This window comes from Impatiens glandulifera, chromosome 1 (genome assembly GCF_907164915.1).
Source record: "Impatiens glandulifera chromosome 1, dImpGla2.1, whole genome shotgun sequence".
In the NCBI taxonomy this organism is placed as follows: Eukaryota; Viridiplantae; Streptophyta; class Magnoliopsida; order Ericales; family Balsaminaceae; genus Impatiens; species Impatiens glandulifera.
Window position 1 is genome coordinate 160109967 of NC_061862.1, and position 22846 is coordinate 160132812.

The 22846-nt window shown below is 32.4% G+C and overlaps 1 protein-coding gene across 1 annotated transcript; it reads right to left on the bottom strand.

Moving 5' to 3' along the window:
* Positions 1-10742: 10742 nt before the first annotated feature.
* LOC124913559 (cell division protein ZipA-like) lies at positions 10743-11195 on the bottom strand. Its single transcript, XM_047454032.1, has one exon. The coding sequence runs from the start codon at positions 11193-11195 to the stop codon at positions 10743-10745; it is 453 nt and encodes a 150-aa protein (XP_047309988.1).
* Positions 11196-22846: the final 11651 nt, after the last annotated feature.

The following is a 22846-nucleotide window of genomic DNA, read 5'->3' on the forward strand; positions in this document are numbered from 1 at the left end:
TTTGTGACATTCTGTGTAGTGTTTAGAACGGTTCTAATCTTTAACCGGATTAGTGCCAATTTTATGTGTGTTGTTGTGTAAACGATATACTTTTAGCTAGATCCCAGTCCCCTATCGGCGATCTCGATCCTAACAAGAGGTATCATAGCAAAAATCTTAACACTCAAGCAACCGAAAAAGATGGGAAGCATGACCCACAGCGATAAGCCACCCATGCTAAACAGCGAGACGTTTAGTGGCTGGAAGGTTCAGATGTATTTACATCTGATCACGTTGGATGATGAAATGAGCACCATCCTGAAAGAAGGTCCGATAAAAATCGAGAAGGAGAAAGAAGTATGGACGGTTGAAGATAGGAGAAGAAACAACATAGACAACCATTGCATGAGACATATTTTTAAATCTCTAGACATAAACACTTTCGAGAAAGTCATAGAATGCAAAACAGGAAAAGAAGTGTGGAAAAAGTTGATCCAACTGTTTGAAGGTAGTGACCAAATAAAGGAGAACCAGAAAGAGCAGAAGACTCTAATGGTTGCTGAAAGCAAGGGAAAATTGGTCGATAGCGATTCAGACGAATCATCATCCAGCGACAATGATGATAAAGTTGATACCTTCTTCACGGCTAAGAAAGAATCTGAAGTATTTGATCTCTCCTTTGATGATTTTATCCGAGATGATTTAATTGTTGCACTAAATGACATGGTCATTAAGTACAGAAAACTGTCAGAATCCCTTAATCAAACTATTTCAAAAACCATGTCTGATAGTTCAAGTTGTTCATCTCAAATCAAAGAGAAAGAGGTTGATGTTTCAATAAGTGAGATCTCATCTGTGAATGAGAAGCTCAAGGAAGAAATTACAAGCTGCAATGATTTAACTTTAAAGGATGAGATGATCTATGTAAAGCCAACTTCAAGTTAGCTGAAACCTGAGAGAAGGACAGCCAGTTTGTATGAAAAAGAAAAACTTAACCGAAAGTCAAGAGATGTTTACCGAAAATCATCCTTTAAACTTAAATCATCAGCAGATAGATATACTATACATACACACAACGGAAAATCCATCAAACTAATCAAAGTATGGATTCTCAAGGGATTAATAAGCCACGGCCCCAAAGAAAAATGGGGACCATATTTTCTATTGTCTATGAATGTAGGTAAATCAAGACAGAAGCTTGGAAGAGTCAACATTGCATCCAGAAAGCCAGCTGCTGACGAACACATCACATGAAAGGAACAAGCATGAAGTGGCTAATTAACATCCTCACAAAGCCACTTCTCGAGCCTAAGTTTTCTTCCCTTAGAAATATTTTAGGATTGTTAGATTACAATAATTCCTAAACTTATTTAAATTTTAAAACCGGCCAACAATTACAAGTTTTGAATATTTATTCTAAATAATCAAAAAGGGAGAAATTATTAGAAAAATTAAGTAAGTTAATTTTAAACCGGTCAACGATTACAAGTTTTGAATATTTATTCTAAATAATCAAAAATGAAGAAATTGTTAAAAATAAAAATTAAGTAAGTTAATTTTAAACCGGCCAACGATTACAAGCTTTGAAAATAATTGTTAGAACTTATGAAAAGTTTAATTAATAGTTAAAACTAAGTTCAAATAAATATATATGTTAAACTGCTAAGTCATATCAAGTATATTAATTGATTTAAATATAATAAGAAAGTGTTGTAGTGTAGTGGTAAACACTCCTACTTGTCACACAGGTGACTAGTGATTCCGATTATTAAATGAGCTGTTATTAAATGAGTTGTTCCGGTTGATTAAATGAGCTCCGGTCATTAAATGAGTTGCTCTAGTCATAAATGAGTTCCGGTTATTAAATGAGTTACTACGGTCATAAATAAGTTCCGGTCATTTAATTGCTCTCAGCTCCGGCTAATAAATACCTTCAGCATTCTTAGGTTTGAGATGAAATCTAGACAGGTTCAATCTTTGTGCAGAAATCCGGAAAGGTTTAAGTTCAGGACCGGTTGAGTTGCAACCCGAAAGTGTCCGGCTAGTTCAACCCATCAAAAATCCTAAGAGCTAACGTACATCTTCAATGGGAAGATTATTCAAAAGATATGAATATCTTAAAGATAACGTGTTAAGACAAACAAAATATTCTTTGGGAATATGTAAAAGAAGAAACTAGGCATGGGGCAGGATAATGATTACCTAACCTTACCCAAGATCACAAGCAATCTTCTGAAACAGGCGACTGTCTAGTGCATGTCTTCCATGTGTCCAAAATGGCAAGGCGTGCACGCCACCTTATCTGAACCGACACGACTTCGGATGACCAATCCCCTGGAGAGAGAAAAATATGACCGTTGTCATATTTCTCATATAAATAGAAGCTCAAGGCAACGAAGAACATACGGATTTCTACAGATTCACAACCAGACAAATTTTATGCGCGACCCTAAATATTGATTGAAAATATTTGAAATCTGACTTTGAGAAACTGTGTATTTTACCTTGTGTAAAAGTATTACATTATTGTGTGAGTGGTATAACCGACGAGCAGTAAATAAAACTCGATCAGAGTGTGTTTGTTAAATATTCCAATTAGTGAATATCCTTCTCACTATTTGAGAAAAAGGGTGACGTAGGAGAGTTTATTCCGAACATCCATAAAAAATTGTGTCTTATGTTCTTCATTTATTTTCTGTCTCTAACTGAACCGGCTTTACCCTCACCTCAACCAAACCGAATTCACCTCACCTAAACTGACTTCTCCATACTACCTTCCCTAACCGAACCGATTTTTCCCTTAAATCAACCAAAACGGTTTTCCCATCATTTCAACTAATTCTTCTTCATTCTCATCTTTAGCCGAACCGTGTATAGTTGCTTCAGGCTGAAACAAACTACTTCCGCACTTGAACTAGGTTCAAAAGTTTGTGACAGTCTGTGTAGTGTTAAGAACGGTTCTAATCTTTAACCGGATTAGTGCCAATTTTGTGTGTGTTGTTGTGTACGTGATCTACCTTTAGCCGGACCCCGGTCCCCTATCGACGATCTCGATCCTAACAGATAAGTCTGAGGCATCAATACAGTTTGAGGTGAAAATCACTAGTAAAAGAAAAGACACATTCCAACAGAATTTCCATTTGGTATAAAGTAAAATCTTGTTACATTTGAGCAAAAGCAAAATCAGATTCTTATGGAGCTACTTCGGTAACTTGGTTAGAAGTTGGTTGATGAGCATCAAGTTCTTGATCAAGTTCTTCTGGAACTTCTTTAGGAACTTGTTGAGAAGCTAGTTGATGAGCATCATGAAGAGCTTGTTAAGAAGCTGGTTGTGCAGCATCATTATGTTCTTGATCAGGCTCTTCTAGAGCTTCTTCAAGAGCTGGTTGAGGAGCATCATTATGTTCTTGATTAGGCTCTTCTAGAGCTTCTTCAAGAGCTTGTTGAGGAGTTGGTTGAGGAGCATCATTATGTTCTTAATCAGGCTCTTCTAGAGCTTCTCAGGAGCTTGTTGAGGAGTTGGTTGAGGAACATCATTATGTTCTTGATCAGGCTCTTCTAGAGCTTGTTAAGGTAATAGTTTAGGAGCATCATTAAATTCTTGATCAGATTCTTCTAGAGCTTCTTCAGGAGCTTGTTGAGGAGCTGCTTCAAGATCTTGACCTTCAGCTTGAACATGGATATTGCCATCCAACAAGAAGATCTCCATACTTTTTACTGCAATATAAGAACTATGCTGTGTTTAATAGGCAAAACCCTGCCATAAGTAGGTAATAATATTGATAATTCCCTTCGTCGATGTTATCTATTCTCCACTTTTGAATCCAATTTAACCGTTGAATTTGAATTGCAAAAACTTCTTCAATTGGCCCTCCTAGTCCGCTGAAAGAGCTGGTTCGAGTAACCAGATTTGGTGACGTCTCATTGTTATAAAAAAAAGTTGGATCCTACGGTGAAAAATCCGTAGGATAACCCCATTGAAAGGTATTGTGGAAGGAGGAACCATATTGAAACATTAACTGATTTTTTTCTAACAGTCTTCGTGACAGCAAAAGTTAACATGGATACACAAGAACAACATTATCCACTAGCCATCATTATCTTAACATAAAATTGTAAATGAAAAATTATGCCCGATTGATGGTGCACCTCCTGATCTTGGACTGCAATTGCCAGTGTCCTGAACAAAATATTCACTCAAAGTAGGCTAAAAGAAGCAGAATAAAAACAAGAGAGAAGATTATAGTAAGCAAACAATTGAATAACACAAAATATGGCTTACATCCATTAACATACCACTTAAAAAAACAGTCTCTATCCTATCAAAGTTATCAATCAATAATACCTACTGGCGGATAAAATTTGTAAGTGAAAACTAACCAAAATTGGGTGCAGAGTAGAAAATTGTATTAGCAATGGCACTAAAAGGAAAAAGAAAAATAACCTAGACCAAATGCTAAAAGACAAAGGAGGGGTAACTGAGAGTGATCAAATGAAAATTAGTCCACGTTGTATCAATTCCAATCTCAAATTATTTAAACTCACTATTAAATCCCAAAATTCAAGTAACATACTGGTGGGGGTTAAATTTTATTGCCCCAACGAGTATCATGCAGAATCACTAATGTTCTAGGCATGAGGCATGTGATTTGACTCAGAGTAATTGTTGTGTGTATTCAATTTAAGACCTCAAACTGAATTATCAAATGCACAATAAACAAAACATTTTGAATCATAATCGCAAATATAATTTAAAAAGAAACCTTCAATAAAAATTAAAACCATTAGAAAGAACCAAAACTCAAATAAACCTATTTGAAATATTGGCTAATTTTGTTTAAAAACAAAATACGCTGACATGTTCAATTATGATCAAACTGATGTCGATAAGTCTGAGGCATCAATACAGTTTGAGGTGAAAATCACTAATAAAAGAAAAAACATATTCCAACAGAATTTCCATTTAGTGTAAAGTAAAATCTTGTTACATTTAAGTAAAAGCAAAATCAGATTCTTATGGAGCTGCTTCAGTAGCTTGGTTAGAAGTTGGTTGATGAGCATCAAGTTCGTGATCAAGTTCTTCTAGAACTTCTTCAGGAACTTGTTAAGAAGATGGTTGAGGAGCATCCTTATATTCTTGATCAGGCTCTTCTAGAGCTTCTTTAGGAGCTTGTTGAGGAGCTGGTTAAGGAGCATCATTATGTTCTTGATTAGGCTCTTCTAGAGCTTCTTGAGTAGCTGGTTGAAGAGCATCATTATGTTCTTGATCAGGCTCTTCTAGAGCTTCTTGAGGAGTTGGTTGAGGAGCATCATTATGTTCTTGATTAGGCTCTTCTAGAGCTTCTTCAGGATCTTGTTGAGGAGCATCATTATGTTCTTGATCAGGCTTTTCTAGAGCTTCTTCAAGAGCTTGTTGAGGTGCTGGTTGATGAGTATCATTATGTTCTTGATTAGGCTCTTCTAGAGCTTCTTCAGAAGCTTGTTGAGGAGCTGGTTGAGGAGCATCATTAAATTTTTGATCAGGCTCTTCTAGAGCTTCTTCAGGAATTTGTTGAGGAGTTGTTTCAAGATCTTGACCTTCAGCTGGAATATGGATATTGCCATCCAGCAAGAAGATCTCCATACTTTTTACTGTAATATAAGAAATATATTGTGTTTAATAGGCAAAACCCTGCCATAAGTAGGTAATATTATTGATATTTCCCTTAATCGATGTTATTTGTTATCCACTTTCGAATCCAATTTAACCGTTGAATTTGAATTGCAAAATCTCCTCCAATTTCCCCTCCTAATCTGCTGAAAGAGCTGGTTCGAATAACCAGATTTGGTTATGTCTCATTGTTATAAAAAAAAAGTTGGATCCTATGGTGAAAATCCGTAGGATAACCCCATTAAAAGGTATTGTGGAAGGAGGAACCATAATGAAACATTAACTGATTTTTTTCTAATAGTCTTCGTGACAGCAAAAGCTAACATGGATACACAAGAACAACATAATTCACTAGCCATCATTATCTTAACATAAAGTTGTAAATGTAAACTTATGCCCGATTGATGGTGCATCTCATGTATCTTGGACTGTAATTGTTAGTGTCCTGAACAATATATTCACTCGAAGCAGGCTAAAAGAAGGAGAATAAAAAAAGAGGCAACATCATAGTAAGCAAGCAATTGAATAACACAAAATATTGTTGGGTTTTGGGCTCATATTTAATTAGAGTTTATATATTGTAATTGGGCTTTAAGCCTTTATTGGGCTTAGGAGTAGTAGTTTAGTCTTTTGGCTTTTGATGTACTCCTATAAATAGAGACATTGTAACCTAGGGTTACTTGGACCATTATTCCATGGAATATCAATAGAATGGACGACTCCCCGAGGATGTAGGCATTGTTGGCCGAACCTCGTTATATCTTGTGTTCTTTATTATTCTTTACCAATTTATCTTTATATCTTCTTTTATCGCGTGTTTAGATTAGATCGTTTCTCAACAAGTGGTATCAGAGCATGTTTTGAGAATGTTTAACCTAATCTATTTGTGAAGATATTACGGAAACCCTATCCACCATTGAAGATGTTGTTGGATATTTGTGCTTTTGTTGAAGATGGCTATTGGAGAAACGACATTGGTTGCAGAAGAATTAGCCGCTGTGAAGATTTGAGTCGGAATCTTCAATTGCTAACAAGATGTCAACGGTCGTTAAAGTAATTCTTATTTTTAGGTGATGTTGTCTTGAGAAGAAGAGAGAAGAAGACAATGGTCTTTTGTTCTTCTTGAAGGCGCCAATGGGTGCAGGTGACGAAAAGTCGTCGTGTAAGCAACAACACCAGAATGAAGAAGATGAGGTATATTCTTTTGACTTATTTTAATTTGGGACATATGGTCTATTAAAATATAAAAAAGGAAAAAATATATATCTCAATATATATTCCATATATATCTCCATATATATTCCATATATATCTCTATATATATTCCATATAAATAGATATTATATTATGGTATAATATAATATATATAGAGAAGCCAAGAATCTTTGAAGCGGTCAACAACTAAGACTTTTTCAACTAAGACTTTTTATTTAAGTCTAGTTTTTATAAAATAGGTTTAAGACCTATTTGTTCCAATTTTCACAATTAAAGCCTTGTTTGATTTTAATCAAATTCTCAAAGTTTTGTATGCTTTGATCTTGGATTTATATTGAGGCTTGTTTGACTTGAATTTCTCAAATATGGAGATTTGTGTTTATCTTCTAAGAGATTTAATATTCGTCAATGGAGAGATTGAAAATTGGAGTTGAAAAAGAAGGTGGAGTGCTTATTCGATGTTGCAGATTGTGAAAGACAATTGATGCAACATGTAAAGGGTTTTCTGATTAAAGCGGGTGGCTTTAATGTTTGTTTGCAAGAGTGTGGTTTTGATATGTGTGTATAAAGGCCGAATTTGGATTTGCATCAAACCTTGTGAGTAAGTTTTGATTGGAAATATCCGGTAAATTTTGGTGTGAAGTTGTCAAGTGGGTGTTGATGCCTCAAGGGTTCTACCAAGAATGATAATTTCTAAGGTATGAGTTGAGGGTGCACTAATCATATATATGGTTTGTTAGATTCTTTCTATGCAGGATTTTGCTAGAAAAATGTGGAGAACAAACGATACATCTTCATGCTTATTGAAAATTAGTTGGAGGTTTTATTATAACCGATTGTTGTCTTGGCATACATGGGTGACATTATTTCACCATGGCGAGGGCTTTGACTTGAAGAAATTCTCGGCTGAAATAAGTTTTGAGAGATTTTTCTTTGGAAACCGGTTATTGAAGAAGTCAAATTAAAAGAGGGGTAGAGAGAAAATCTAGTAGTAGATTTTCGTCTACAGCCGCACAGGTTTCATCAAACTGACGATGGGAGATTCAAACAGAGTCTGATTGCGCTGAGATTTTGTCGAGAGGGTTGGTAACTCATTCCTCTACATTTTCAACGGTTGGATCAAGGTTTGGACGTCTCGAAGTTTGTTTTTCTGTGGCTTAAAGTGTCTGCCTAATTTTAATTTTATTTGACTTATTTGGGACCAAAAAGTTTGTATCTTTTTGGTTATGACCTTATCTTATTGGAAGAGCTAATCAAGATGAAGACTGTGGTGAGATTATGTGCTTTTACACTTGACAAAAACATGACCGAGTATGGAAAGTTGTTATTTATATGGTGTTTACCGATGATAACATTGTCGACATGTTGACATGACAATCCTTTAGGCCAAATTGCAAGATTGCATTGAGTTGGCGGGTGATTAAGGATTGAAACAATTCCAGTTAACACATATTATCAATGAAAGACCAGGAAGAGGAAGACAAATGAAAGACACTTATAAGTTGAGGTGGAGACATCTTGAAAGCAACTCTCAAACGACCGAGAAGAAATCATTGCATTATCTTCTAATGTGAGAAGATAAATAAAAACCTTGAGTGAGATTCCTAGTCATGAAAAAGGGGCTAGATGGGAGACTCAATTAATTCGAAGGTGATGATTTTGTTACTTCTTTTGTTCTATCTTAATTGTCTATACATTGTGGATCATATATTAGATGAATGGGATGATTGAGACTTTGAATAGGGATTCCTAGTCATGAAAAAGGGGCTAGATGAGAGGTTCGATCAATTCAAATGGAAGGATATTTGATTTCTTTCGGAGAAACTATAGATGATCATTTGAAGCATTGGTGAAGACAATTGAAGAGAGATAGTGAATCTTGAAATAATATTCTTGGATTGCTAGGCATTTTTGGATTCAAGAAACTAGCAGATTGCAAGCTAATTTGGTCAAGGAGAAGTATGAGGTTCAAGTTGATTGAGTATGCAACGTTTAAGGCAAGATGGGTGACAAATACTTTGTCAGATCTTAAGCTAAAGAAAAGAGATGTCGTGATAGCCTAATTTATTTGTTATGAAGTAGACGATAAAGGTTCGTCTTGGGTCTTCTCGTTTTTTGATCGATATCTTATTTTGAGGAAGTAGACGATGGAAGTTCGTTTTGGGTGTCCTCAGTTTTCGATAGATATCTGATTTTGAAAAAGTAGACGATGAAAGTTCGTCTTGGGTCTATTCGGTATTTTGCTTTCAGTCGGTTGTTGGACTTGAAAAATAAGACACTCAGTTTGTGGCAAACAAAGGTAAAGATTATTTTGACATAATAAAGAATTGTTAATTCTAGTTTCCGCATATGTCAACGGGTATGAACAAAGATTGGGAAGAGTTGTTGAATGTCTCTAGTCGCTGAAGTAGCGTAGTTGCCAAATTTACTAGGTGTTATAAACTCTATGATTTTATCTTCTGAGGGCTTTTGAACGGAAGTGGAGGTATAATGATTTATCTCATGAATGGCTCGAATAGTGAAGATTGATGTGTGGCTCATAACTTTTTGATGGTGCGATATACGTAATAGTGGAGATTGTTATTCTTCTAAGGGCTCTTGAGTGGAGTGGAGGTGAAGATTGATGGATACGGCTCGTGTATTTCCTAAGGGACGTGAAATTCGTCAAGGTGGAGATTTATAATTTATTCATCACATCTCAAAAAGCGCGGTATTCGCCCAAGGTGGAGATTGTTGGGTTTTGGGCTCATATTTAATTAGAGTTTATATATTGTAATTGGGCTTTAAGCCTTTATTGGGCTTAGGAGTAGTAGTTTAGTCTTTTGGCTTTTGATGTACTCCTATAAATAGAGACATTGTAACCTAGGGTTACTTGGACCATTATTCCATGGAATATCAATAGAATGGACGACTCCCCGAGGATGTAGGCATTGTTGGCCGAACCTCGTTATATCTTGTGTTCTTTATTATTCTTTACCAATTTATCTTTATATCTTCTTTTATCGCGTGTTTAGATTAGATCGTTTCTCAACAAATATGTCTTACATCCAATAACATACCACTTAAAAAAAACAGTCTATATCTTATCAAAGTTATCAATCAATAATACCTACTGGTGGATAAAATTCGTAAGCGAAAACTAACTAAAATTGGGTGCATAGTAGAAAATTGTATTAGCAATGGCACTAAAAGGAAAAAGAAAAATAACCTAGACCAAATGCTAAAAGACAAAGGAGGGGTAACTGAGAGTGATCAAATGAAAATTAGTCCACGTTGTATCAATTCCAATCTCAAATTATTTAAACTCATTGTTAAATCCCAAAAGTCAAGTAACATACAGGTGGGGGTTTAATTTTTTTGCCCCAACGAGTATCATGCAAAATCACTGATGCTCTAGGCATGAGGCGTGCGATTTGACTCAGAGCAATGGTTGTGTGTTTTCAATGTAAGACCTCAAACCGAATTATCAAATGCACAATAAATAAAACATCTGAATCATAATCGCAAATATAATTTAAAAGAAACCTTCAATAAAAATGAAAACCATTAAAAAGAACCAAAACTCAAATAAACCTATTTGAAATATTGGCTAATTTTGTTTAAAAACAAAATACACTGACATGTTCAATTATGATCAAACTGATGTCGATAAGTCTGAGACATCATTACAGTTTAGGTGAAAATCACTAGTAAAAGAAAAAACTTATTCCAACATAATTTCCATTTGGTGTAATGTGAAATCTTGTTACATTTGAGCAAAAGTAAAATCAGATTTTTATGGAGCTGCTTCGGTAGCTTGGTTAGAATTTGGTTGATGAGCATCAAGTTCTTGATCAAGTTCTTCTGGAACTTCTTTATAAACTTGTTGAGAATCTAGTTGATGAGCATCATAAAGAGCTTATTGAGAAGCTGGTTGAGGAGCATCATTATGTTCTTGATCAGGCTCTTCTAGAGCTTCTTCAGGAGGTGGTTGAGGAGGTGATTGAGGAGCATCATTATGTTCTTGATCAGTCTCTTCTAGAGCTTCTTTAGGAGCTTGTTGAGGAGCATTATTATGTTTTTGATCAGGCTCTTCTAGAGCTTCTTCAGGAGCTTGTTGAGGAGCTGGTTGAGAAGCATCATTATGTTCTTGATCAGGCTCATTTAGAGTTTGTTGAGGAGCTGGTTGAGGAGCATCATTATGTTCTTGATTAGGCTCATCTAGAGCTTGTTGAGGAGCTAGTTGGGGAGCATCATTAAATTCTTGATTAAGTTCTTCTAGAGTTTCTTCAAGAGCTTGTTGAGGAGTTGTTTCAAGATCTTGACCTTCAGCTGGAACATTGATATTGTCATCCAGCAAGAAAATCTCCATACTTTTTACTGTAATATAAGAACTATATTGTATTTAATAGGCAAAAACCCTGCCATAAGTAGGTAATAGTATTGATAATTCCCTTCGTCGATGTTATATGTTCTCCACTTTTGAATTCAATTTAACCGTTGAATTTGAATTGCAAAAACTCCTCCAATTGATCCTCCTAGTCCGCTGAAAGAGCTGGTTCGAGTAACCAAATTTGGTGACGTCTCATTGTTATAAAAAAAGTTGGATCCTACGGTGAAAAATCTGTAGGATAACCCCATTAAAAGGTATTGTGGAAGGAGGAATCATACTGAAATATTAACTAATTTTTTCTAACAGTCTCCGTGACAGCAAAAGCTAACATGGATACACAAGAACAACATAATCCACTGGCCATCATTATCTTAACATAAAATTGTAAATGTAAACTTATGTCCGATTGATGGTGCACCTCCTGTATCTTGGATTGCAATTGCCAGTGTCCTGAACAATATATTCACTCCAAGGAGGCAAAAAGAAGCAGAATAAAAAAAGAGGCAAGATCATAATAAGCAAGCAATTGAATAACACAAAATATGGCTTACATCCAGTAACATACCACTTAAAAAACAGTCTTTATCCTATCAAAGTTATCAATCAATAATACCTACTGGCGGATAAAATTCGTAAGTGAAAACTAACCAAAATTGGGTGCAGAGTAGAAAATTGTATTAGTAATGGCACTAAAGGAAAAAAAAAAGAACCTAGACCAAATGCTAAAAGACAAAGGAGGGGTAACTCAGAGTGATCAAATGAAAATTAGTCCACGTTGTATCAATTCCAATCTCAAATTATTTAAACTCATTGTTAAATCCCAAAAGTCAAGTAACATACTGGTGGGGGTTTAATTTTATTGCCCCAACGAGTATCATGCAGAATCACTGATGCTCTAGACATGAGGCGTGTGATTTGACTCAGAGTAATGGTTGTGTGTCTTCAATGTAAGACCTCAAACTGAATTATCAAATGCACAATAAACAAAACATCTGAATCATAATCGCAAATATAATTTAAAAAGAAACCTTCAATAAAAATGAAAACCATTAGAAAGAACCAAAACTCAAATAAACCTATTTGAAATATTGGCTAATTTTGTTTAAAACAAAATACGCTGACATGTTCAATTTTGATCAAACTGATGTCGATAAGTCTGAGGGGCATCAATACAGTTTGAGGTGAAAATCACTAGTAAAAGAAAAAACATATTCCAACAGAATTTCCATTTGGTGTAAAGTGAAATCTTGTTACATTTGAGCAAAAGCAAAATCATATTCATATGGAGCTGCTTCGGTAGCTTGGTTAGAAGTTGGTTGATGAGCATCAAGTTCTTGATCAATTTCTTCTGGAACTTCCTTAGGAACTTGTTGAGAATCTAGTTGATGAGCATCATGAAGAGCTTGTTGAGAAGTTGGTTGAGGAGCATCATTATGTTCTTAATTAGGCTCTTCTAGAGCTTCTTCAGGAGGTTGTTGAGGAGCTGGTTGAGGAACATCATTATGTTCATTATGTTCTTGATCAAGCTCTTCTAGAGCTTCTTCAGGAGCTTGTTAAGGAGCTGGTTAAAGAGCATCATTATGTTCTTGATTAGGCTCTTTTAGAGCTTCTTCAGGAGCTGGTTGAGGAGCATCATTATGTTCTTGATCAGGCTCTTCTAGAGCTTGTTGAGGAGCTGGTAGAGGAGCATCATTAAATTCTTGATCAGGCTCTTCTAGAGCTTCTTCAGGAGCTTGTTGAGGAGCTGCTTCAAGATCTTGACCTTCAGCTGAAAAATGGATATTGCCATTCAGCATGAAGATCTCCATACTTTTTACTGTAATATAAGAACTATATTGTGTTTAATAAGCAAAACTCTGCCATAAGTAGGTAATAGTATTGATAATTCCCTTCGTCGATGTTATATGTTCTCCACTTTTGAATCCAATTTAACCGTTGAATTTGAATTGCAAAAACTCCTCCAATTGCCCCTCCTAGTCCGCTGAAAGAGCTGGTTCGAGTAACCAGATTTGGTGACGTCTCATTATTATAAATAAAAATTGGATCCGGTGAAAAATTCGTAGGATAACCCCATTGAAAGGTATTGTGGAAGGAGGAACCATATTGAAACATTAACTGATTTTTTTCTAACAGTCTCCGTGACAACAAAAGCAAACATGAATACACAAGAACAACATAATCCACTGGCTATCATTATCTTAGCATTCGTAAGGATTGGTATGTTTCCAATTACATAGCAAATTATGATGTAAGCAAATAAATCAATCATAGTCCCGCCTACTTCGAATAAGACAAATATTTCAGACGTCAAATAGAAGTGCAACTTATTACCCATTAGTGACTGCAAAATTTGAAAGGCATCGGGAGAAATTGCCATCGAAAGTATAATTGATGAGCTCCATACGGGGATCAGTCTAAGAAGAGACTTAAATTTCTGTACAATTTCAACTGTTGACAATCCTTTTTCATTTGGATTTTGTGGGTTTCTGATTGCACATGCTTTGTTTGCATCCTATTCAACCCAAAATAGTAAACGGTTTCATCCGTTAATTGTATATCTTGATTACGATAGGCAGCCACTAGAACACATAACAATCTACAGAAAATGCGCCTTTGAGGATTCACATTATTGTAGAAGTTGAGACTAAATTTGAAGCTTATAGAAATTCCTATCATAAGTAAGGTGGAAAATTCAAACCCATATTCTCATCCGGCTGAATTTTGGATATAAATAAAACCAAGTAACCAAAGAAAGATAACGAATGCCGATACTAGATAATAGAAAGCATATGCTATCATATTTAGCTCACAATTTCCTATAGCTTGGTAAATTGAAAAGGATAGTGTAGAGGTTCTGATAATTGAGATGTCCATTGTCATAACTACAGATGCACAAGTTAAAATTGTTGACCAGTTTTGGACCATCACTGTCAACCAAACTAAAAGCATTCCCTGAAAAAACACATTAAATTTAGTATGAAAAATATTCAAATTCATAAAATATAACAAAAATAAGCTAGAACTCACCATTGAACAAAATATATATCCAATAAGAATGATTGTAGAGGGTCTCATTAACCATACCAAACCAAATGGCACAACAAAATAAAGTAGGACTAATTCTATAGTCATATAGAATAGTACATTTGTTGCTTTGGTAAACGTAATGTGGTTCGTTTAAATATATCACCAAAAACGGATATATGTTGGCGCGGGTCTCATATGCAGATCCTTCAATAACTGATCATATGACAAAAGCAGATTATTATGACATTTTTTTAACTATTATTTTGATCTTTGATTAAGTGTTTATTCTTCCAGAAATAAATTAGATAGTCGGACATACTTAGTGAAAGTTTTCACTGTGTTTACCCTATTTTTTATTCCTCAATTAATAAATAATATATTTTAAACAAGTAGAGACCCTCAAGTTTTTCTAAACTAAGTCACCTTCAATAAAAAATTGGGCTGATTATTTCGCTGAGTCGTGGGTTTTTTTTTTTTTTCAGCCATGTGTCGTGACTAAGTACCTTGCAGCAACAACATATTTGTATTTTTTTTTATCTTTACGAAATGGGATTAAGTGAGATTTCATATATGATTCACAAGGAATGGCTTGGACATGGAGCAATTTTAATTGTTGTACAATTTCAACTGAACATGATTTTTCTTCATTTAAGTTTTTTTTAATTTCCGATTTCCCATGTTTGTTTAACAAAAACAGATTAATAAATATTAAAGTAAAAATGTATTAAATAGTTTAATTAATAAATTTTACTAGTTAAAATTAATCAATAATGTAAAAACTAGTTAAATAATTATTATTTTATTTTAATATTTATTAGATGGTTAAACTGAAATCAGAAATAGAGATTGTAAATTAGTAAGCATTTTGTTCCATTTGAGAGAGCAAAATCTTTTTTAAAATAATTTTATAGAAGTTCATTGATAAATTTATAACAAAGTTTTCATGCGGTTTATTTCATGGAATGGAACCTGAGACATCACAATCCAGTAGCTGAAAGATTGGGGTCGAAGCTCGATCCATGAAGGAAAACAACAGTACCACGCCTGTGTTCCAGATCGATCCTACAATACCAGGATCTTGCTATTAAGAAGAATGTAAACAAATAATTCATTTCAATAAGAAAGTGGAAGAAGAGAGTAAAAAATACTTTAGTTAAGTCCAGTCGCTTATTTTTTTTTTTTTTTGATTGGAACCTGATTTCTTTTACAGGGAAGGAAGTAAGGAAAGAAGAAAGTGAAAACAAATTGAAGATAGAAATGGTATATATAAACCCTTAATTGGTAGACAGAGCACACGAAACGCATGTCATATTTTTAAAAATATATATATTATTATAATTTTGTTTTCTATTTTAAAATAAAGTAAATTACATTAAAAATAAGAAGAATAAAAAAGTGTGGTGAAAAAGGACTATTGACTGATTTTATTAATAGAGCATGCTCCTTGCATGCCAAAGAGAGAGCATCTTCATTATTATCGTGTGAAGAGAAAGCATAATTTAAATTATTATTAATATTTTATTTTATAATACTCAATTAACTATTTTCTTGGTTTTCATTTGATTGATTCAATCGATGAAAAGGGTGTCTGTTATGCTGCTGCTAGATTAATAAGAAAGGGAATAATTTCAACTTCATTACATTACAGATTGGCTTATATATTATGTTGATCTTTGGGTAAAATTGCTCAGCATTTCAGCTTAGAAATGAAGTTTTGTAGAAAATCATCATTGATTTGTTTACAAGTTACTGATTTCATCCGTCTGTTCTGGTTTGCTTTCTCAATGCAGATCGGAGATGAAGACGGTTCATATTATTAGCCATGAATTGGACCACAAGCAACCTTTTGTGATTGAGAGCAATGATTTGGTTGTTCTGAATTTAGAAGGCAATTATCTAGATATATAATGGAGATGAACATGTTCTAGATTTAGAAAGCAATTAATGATCTGAAATGTTATAAGAAGGGATTCAATGTGATGAATCTGGATCAACAACTTGTGTAAATCTTGAACACAACATTTGTAATGGGACTGTTTACCCTCCATTGGTAGCAATGGAGTTCATTTCTTACTACTACACCTATAACTATTATGGAATTTGTAATGGAACAAAATGGCTGACAAAGTACTCTAAAAACTAGTAATATAGAACCATTAACTTATTAACATGGTTCTGTCATCCCCTCTTTAGTCTAGCGACAATAAGAGGTGAATACTAACCTTAAGTTAATGGGTTCAAGCCTGTCAGCCGGTAAATTCTGCGCCTGATTAAATGATTAAGTTTGTTTGCGGGCTACAATGTCTCATTTTTATCTATTATTTTTTTTAACAAGTTTCGATCAAAGATCCTAAATCTTTAAACCTTAACTATAAAATCATAAAAATTAAAAAATAAATAAACAAGTATGAATAACAATTAGTAGGTAAAAAATTGTATTCATATTAGTTATCCTTTTTAAGGTAGTTAGGATAAATCTTAACATCCTATCTTCATTGTGAAACTTAATGAATATTCAGCAAACAAAATAATAAGTTGTATGAACTTATTTTAGAATGAGAAATCTATTTTTAACTAAGTGACAATCAATTTCGAAGTGTGTAATTTTTCGTGAAACACTAACCTGAAGATGTTATAAGAGAGTTCGCTAAAAAAATGAGATTAACAATCTAGAAGATTTGTTCTCAATTTTGTAAGGATGACATATGATTAACTAGCGCAGGAGAGAGTTAGCCTTGACTTTGGCATTTCCTCGCTTTGAATAAGGACGACAAAGTTTGAAATTGTTTTCTTTCAACCTTTTAAATAATAAAATCGGTAATGGTCACCAACACAAGTTTATATATATCTTGGAACCCAAATTTCATGGACTTATTCAAGAGCTTGATTATGTTCTTCAAGAGCTGCTTGAGGAATATAAAGAGCCCATCTCATAAACATATTGGCTTGATTAGGAATATCAAAAATAGATTTTCATATCTTTGACTCTAATTGATAAACTAGAAAAAATATCCTACTCATAAGCATTTGCAATATTTATATTTTCATATTTTCCTTTGTGAATATTATCTGTTTTCCAATTAAATTTAATCTCTTGAAGTTTAATTGAAAAAAATACTTTTAGTGTCCCTCCTATCCGGTTGCAAAAACCTGTTAAAGTTATAAATTCTTGCAAATAATTAGATTCAATGGTGATGATTATGATGCACTCATATAAATATATTGAGAAAGGAGGTTCAAACTACGAAAATAAAAATATATATCATGAATGAACAAGAAATTGATAATCCAATGACTCATATTTTTAACAAATACAAATCTTTTAGAAGATAAATGAAATATTGAATTTGTTACGAAATTGCTATTGATGAATTTCATATAAGAATCCGACAAAAAGAGATTTTAGTTATTGTACAACTTGACGACAGAACATAATCTTTTTCAATTACATTTCTTTTCTTAGTTTGGCTGCACATTTTTTTTGTTTAACTATTTAGATTGAGAAGCTCAAAAGGTATTTGAACAAATCTTTTGTGATAAAGGATTTGGGTTCAGTGAAAAATATCCTGTTGGAATTAAACTAATTCAATTAATTAAATGGAAATGATATTTGGGCTAATGAAATTTACACCAAATTCAAATGTGAATTAAGTGTGAAATTAATCCAAATGAAATTCACATGAAATTTAAATGTGAATTAAAGTGAAATTAATCTAAATGAAATTCAAATGTGAATTAAAGTAAAGTTAATCCAAATGAAATTCACATGAAATTCAAATGTGAATTAAAGTGAAATTAATTCAAATGAAATTCACATCAAATTCAAATGTGAATTAAGGTGAAATTTCATTCAAATGAAATTCACATCAAATTCATTGTGAATTAAATTTGTTAATTGTTACAATTAAGTATTAACATTAATGTTTTGAATGAGGCAATTAACAAATGGTGTTAATTGTTATTGTAACTACAAAATACTTATTGTTGGATGTAACTTGCAAAGATAATGAAAAGGCAAATAAGGATAACCGTTGGATAAATGGATGATGGATTAGTGACCGTTGGATTAAAGAGTTTATTATGAGTTTAATTTTCAACTATAAATATCCTCTCACATTGATTCCTCTTCATACATTATCTTATCATTTCTCACTCTAGAATTTTAAAGTCTTTCATTGTTTTTGTGAGTATTCTTGTGAGTGTTCTTCGAGTTTCTTGACTCGATCATTTCTATGCGAAACCCGGTGATTTTGATTCAGGTACTTTTGTCTAGTTCGTTGTTGTAGTGGTTTTCTGTGCTAAATCATTGTAGGTTCCGTTGTACCCTGGGAAGCAGCCATTGACGAAACTCTCCAGCACAAACGAGAGACGGTGAAACTATTTTAAGGGAACTGTGATTCCATAGGCCTCGGAGCAAACGAAGATTTTTCTTCATCTCTTAAATAATATGTTGTATCTGTTTTATTATTATTGTATTGTTTTCATATATTATTTACGTGTAATTGTTACGAGATAAGATTACCAACAGACCCTAGGCATGAAAATCATAAGAGACAAAAAGAACATAACATTTTTGTTATCGCATGAGAAGTACATTGAAAAAGTACTTGAGAGGTTTGCAATAAAAAATACAAACCGATTTCAGTTCCACTTGTAGGTCATTTCAAGTTGAGTTCTAAACAATATCCTACAAATGAGAAAGATAAAGATGAGATGAAGAATGTAACTTATGCTTCTATAGTTGGTAGTCTTATGTATGCCATGGTATTTACCTGACCGGACATAACACACGCAATTGGTGTTGTTAGTCGTTATCTCTCCAACTCGGGAGAATATCATTGGTTGGCTGTTAAGTAAATTCTCATATATATCTTTGAGGCTCTTAGAAAGTACGTTTATGCTTTGGAAGTGATACTCTTATTTTGAAAGACTTTACAGATTCTGGTATGACGAGTGATGTTGATTCAAGAAAATTCGTATAAGGTTTTTTTGTTACCTTTGCAGGCGGTGTTGTTTCGTGGCAGTCAAAGTTACAAAAGTGTGTTGATTTGTCTAATATAGAAGCTGAGTATATTGCAGCTATCGAAGAATGCAAAGAGGTGTTGTGGATGAAGAAGTTCCTACAAGAGTTGGGCCAGAAACAATAGAAGTTCACTTTATTTTGCGAAATTCAAAGTGCCATTTATCTCTTAAAAAAATCAGTTTTTCATTCGAGATTTAAACACATCGACGTGAGATATTATTGGATACGTGATGTGCTTGAGGCAAAAGAGAAGAACTTGGAGAAGATTCATCTAAATGAGAATGGTGCAGATATGTTTACTAAGTCCTTGTCTAAGAACAAGTTTAAAGATTGTCGGGAGAGAGCGGGTTTATTGGAGCCTGTGAAATTGCGTTGAGGGGGGAGATTTGTTGGGTCAACTCAAATTGTTTTGGACTTGACCAAAAATAAAGCCCATTAGGGCATTTAATTAGTTAACAAAAAAAAAAGTGACTTTTCTCTCTAATCTCTACTCCCTCTTCCATATACACTCTGTTCTCTATATAGAAGGATACCGAACAGCCTTCGACCAGTCGAACATGTTAGTTTGTGTAGACTAGGGGTGTAAACGAGTCAAGTTGCTCGTGAGTAGCTCGATCAAAGCTCTGAGTTCAAGTCGAGTTCGAGTAGGTCGATTATAAAATCGAGCTCGAGTTTTACCTTTGTTGTTCGAATAGCTCACGAGTATCTCATTATATATTATATATTATATATTATGTATTATATATTATATATTATGTATTATATATTATATATATTTCCATATATATATATAATATATTATATCTATATATAAATATATTTATAATAAAAATTCTGTATGCCTTCTAAGATTTCATTCTCAAATCTTATGTCTCTCCTTCTTCCATTTTTAAATAATCAAACTCATCTCTTTTGTTTCTCTTTCCATTTTTCTCTTCTCTTTCCATTCTCAAACCGTTAAATCTCTCTATCACTTCTTTTCTCTTTTCATTTTCAAACGGTCAAATCTTTCTATCTCTTCTCTTTTCACCATCCTTCGTATTCTTTCTTTATTAAAAAACTTTGAAACATCTATTTTTTTGATTCTAATATTAACGGAATAATTTTTTCATTATCTTCAGCCCTTCAATATTTCATATTTTGAATCTTGTAGAATTTGAAAATCACTATATAACTAATGCATCATATTGTCAAACTTTTAATATTTATGATTAACATTTCATTTGTAATTTATAAATGAGATGTTTGTGATTGAATGATTATCTTTAAATTATATGATGGGATTTATATTTCTTATTTTTAAATAATATTGTGATTATATAAGTGTAGTTTGTGAAATATATATTATATTATGCTTGAAATATTATTTAGTTATAAAATATAGTTTTAATTAAAAAAATTAATTTTTGAGTTCGAGTCGAGTAGCTCGAATTGTAATCGAGTCGAGTTCGAGTATACATTTTGGTACTCGATCGAGATCGAGTTCGAGTTCGAGTATTTACAATGTAATTTGAGTCGAGTTTGAGTTGTATGGTACTCGGCTTGACTCGACTCGTTTACACCCCTAGTGTAGACGAGAACACCAACCCTTCTTCTGTTCTTCTCCGATCAACAGCTTTAAGCCACAAACAGTCTTCTTTTGCCTTTGGTTTTGGCTAGCCATCTTTGATGATGATGATATATGCTGTAATGACAAGTTAGAATGAGGTTATTTGATGCGTTTTATTATATTACCTCTAAGTTTGTATTTGATAACATTTGTATACCCATTTATATATTAGATGATTTAAGTGGCCTAAGGGTCATGTGGTTTTACCAAATGGAGTTTTTCATGTAAAATCTCAGTGTCTTATTTCTTTAATTGTTTGATTGTTGGAAAAGATATTTTGCTTAATTGAATTGGTTACCCATTTAATTATACAGAAGTAGATTTTTTTTTTTAGAACTTTGTGTATTTGGATTGCTAAATAATGTTTTTATTTGGTTTCTCTAACAAAAAACATCAATTCTATAAAAGGGTTCAAATTTGAGTGGATAAAATTGGGGTGAATTGTCTTATTTTTTTTAATATTTTAACTTAAACACAAACGAAGACATAAATATTCCAAATTATTTAAAAGTGAAGAAAGATAAATATAAATTGATATATGAAAGAAGACAAAATAATAATAAAAAAATCAAATAAGGTTTATTAATTAATTAATAAAAAAAGAGAATAATATATATATATATATATATATATTTAATTAATAAATATATATATTTTTTAAAATTAACTTTGAATTTTAAAAGACGTTAATTGAGCATATTTTTAATAATAATTAATAAAAATAATGACAAAAGAATATATATGAATATTTAATTTTAAAAAATTTAATTCTATTTTTTTAAAAAGACTAAATAACATATTTTTAATAAAATAGGTTAAACGAGCCTATTTTTAATAGTAGTTACGAGTTTAAATAAACTTGTATTAATTCATACCTATTTTTATTAATTCATACCTAATTTTAACAGTATATACCTATAATAATAAGTTTTTTTTTAATGTTACTTCTATTCATCTAAATATAACAATAATTAAATAATTAAAACAATTAAAAAATAATATTAACAAGATACACATTTATTCAAATTTAAAAAATTTTAATTGTCATTTTATAAAATAAAAATGATATCATTATAAATTAAATTTATTTTTATATTTTAAAATAAAGAAAATTACATTAACGGAAAATTATGAATGAAAAAAATAATATAGTTGTTTTGACGGAAGGTGCGATAAAATCCCTAGATTTAATTTTATATTTTAAAATAAAGAAAATTACTAAAAATTAATAATGAAAAGAATAACGTAGTCGACATATAAATTAGATTAGGATGAGCAAAACAAGTAAATATTAAAGTGAACATATATTCCATTCAAATTAAATTGATTGAACTCGTAATTCAACTTATATTATTCCCCTAGTTTATATATATTTTTTTATTGGGTAACTTAAACTATTTTTTATATATATATTTTTTTTTTCAGTTTAACACATTTTGGACTCCTTTACTACGTTTTACATGTTTAACACATTTTTATATCAATTAATAAGTTTTTAATCCGTTTAATAAATATTTAATCAATTTAATACGTTTTTGATCCGTTTAACACATATTTGTCTCGATTAATAAATTTTTAACTCGTTTTACAAATATTTGACATGTTATATCTCGTTGAACACGTCTTTGATTAATTTAATGCATTTTTGTTTCGTTTAACACATTTTTGACTTATTTAATACGTTTATATCCCGTTTAATAAATATTTGACTCATTTTTGTCATTTTTAACATGTTTATAGTCATTTAACACATTTTAAACTCATTTAACATATTTTAGCCCGTTTAATACACCTTTCACATTTTAATATGTTTTAATTCGTTTAATACAGTTCAACATTTTTTACTTAATCACATTTGATTATAACATTATTTCTATTTTAAAATTAATTAAATATATAAATTAGAAAATTAATATTGTATTTGTGAGTGAGTGAGTGAGAGTTATGCGAAGTAGAGGATAGGGGGAAAGA

Bases quoted from the DNA above. Each gene is read 5' to 3' on its own strand.
- LOC124913559 (XM_047454032.1), bottom strand. From the start codon at position 11,195: ATGGAGATTTTCTTGCTGGATGACAATATCAATGTTCCAGCTGAAGGT.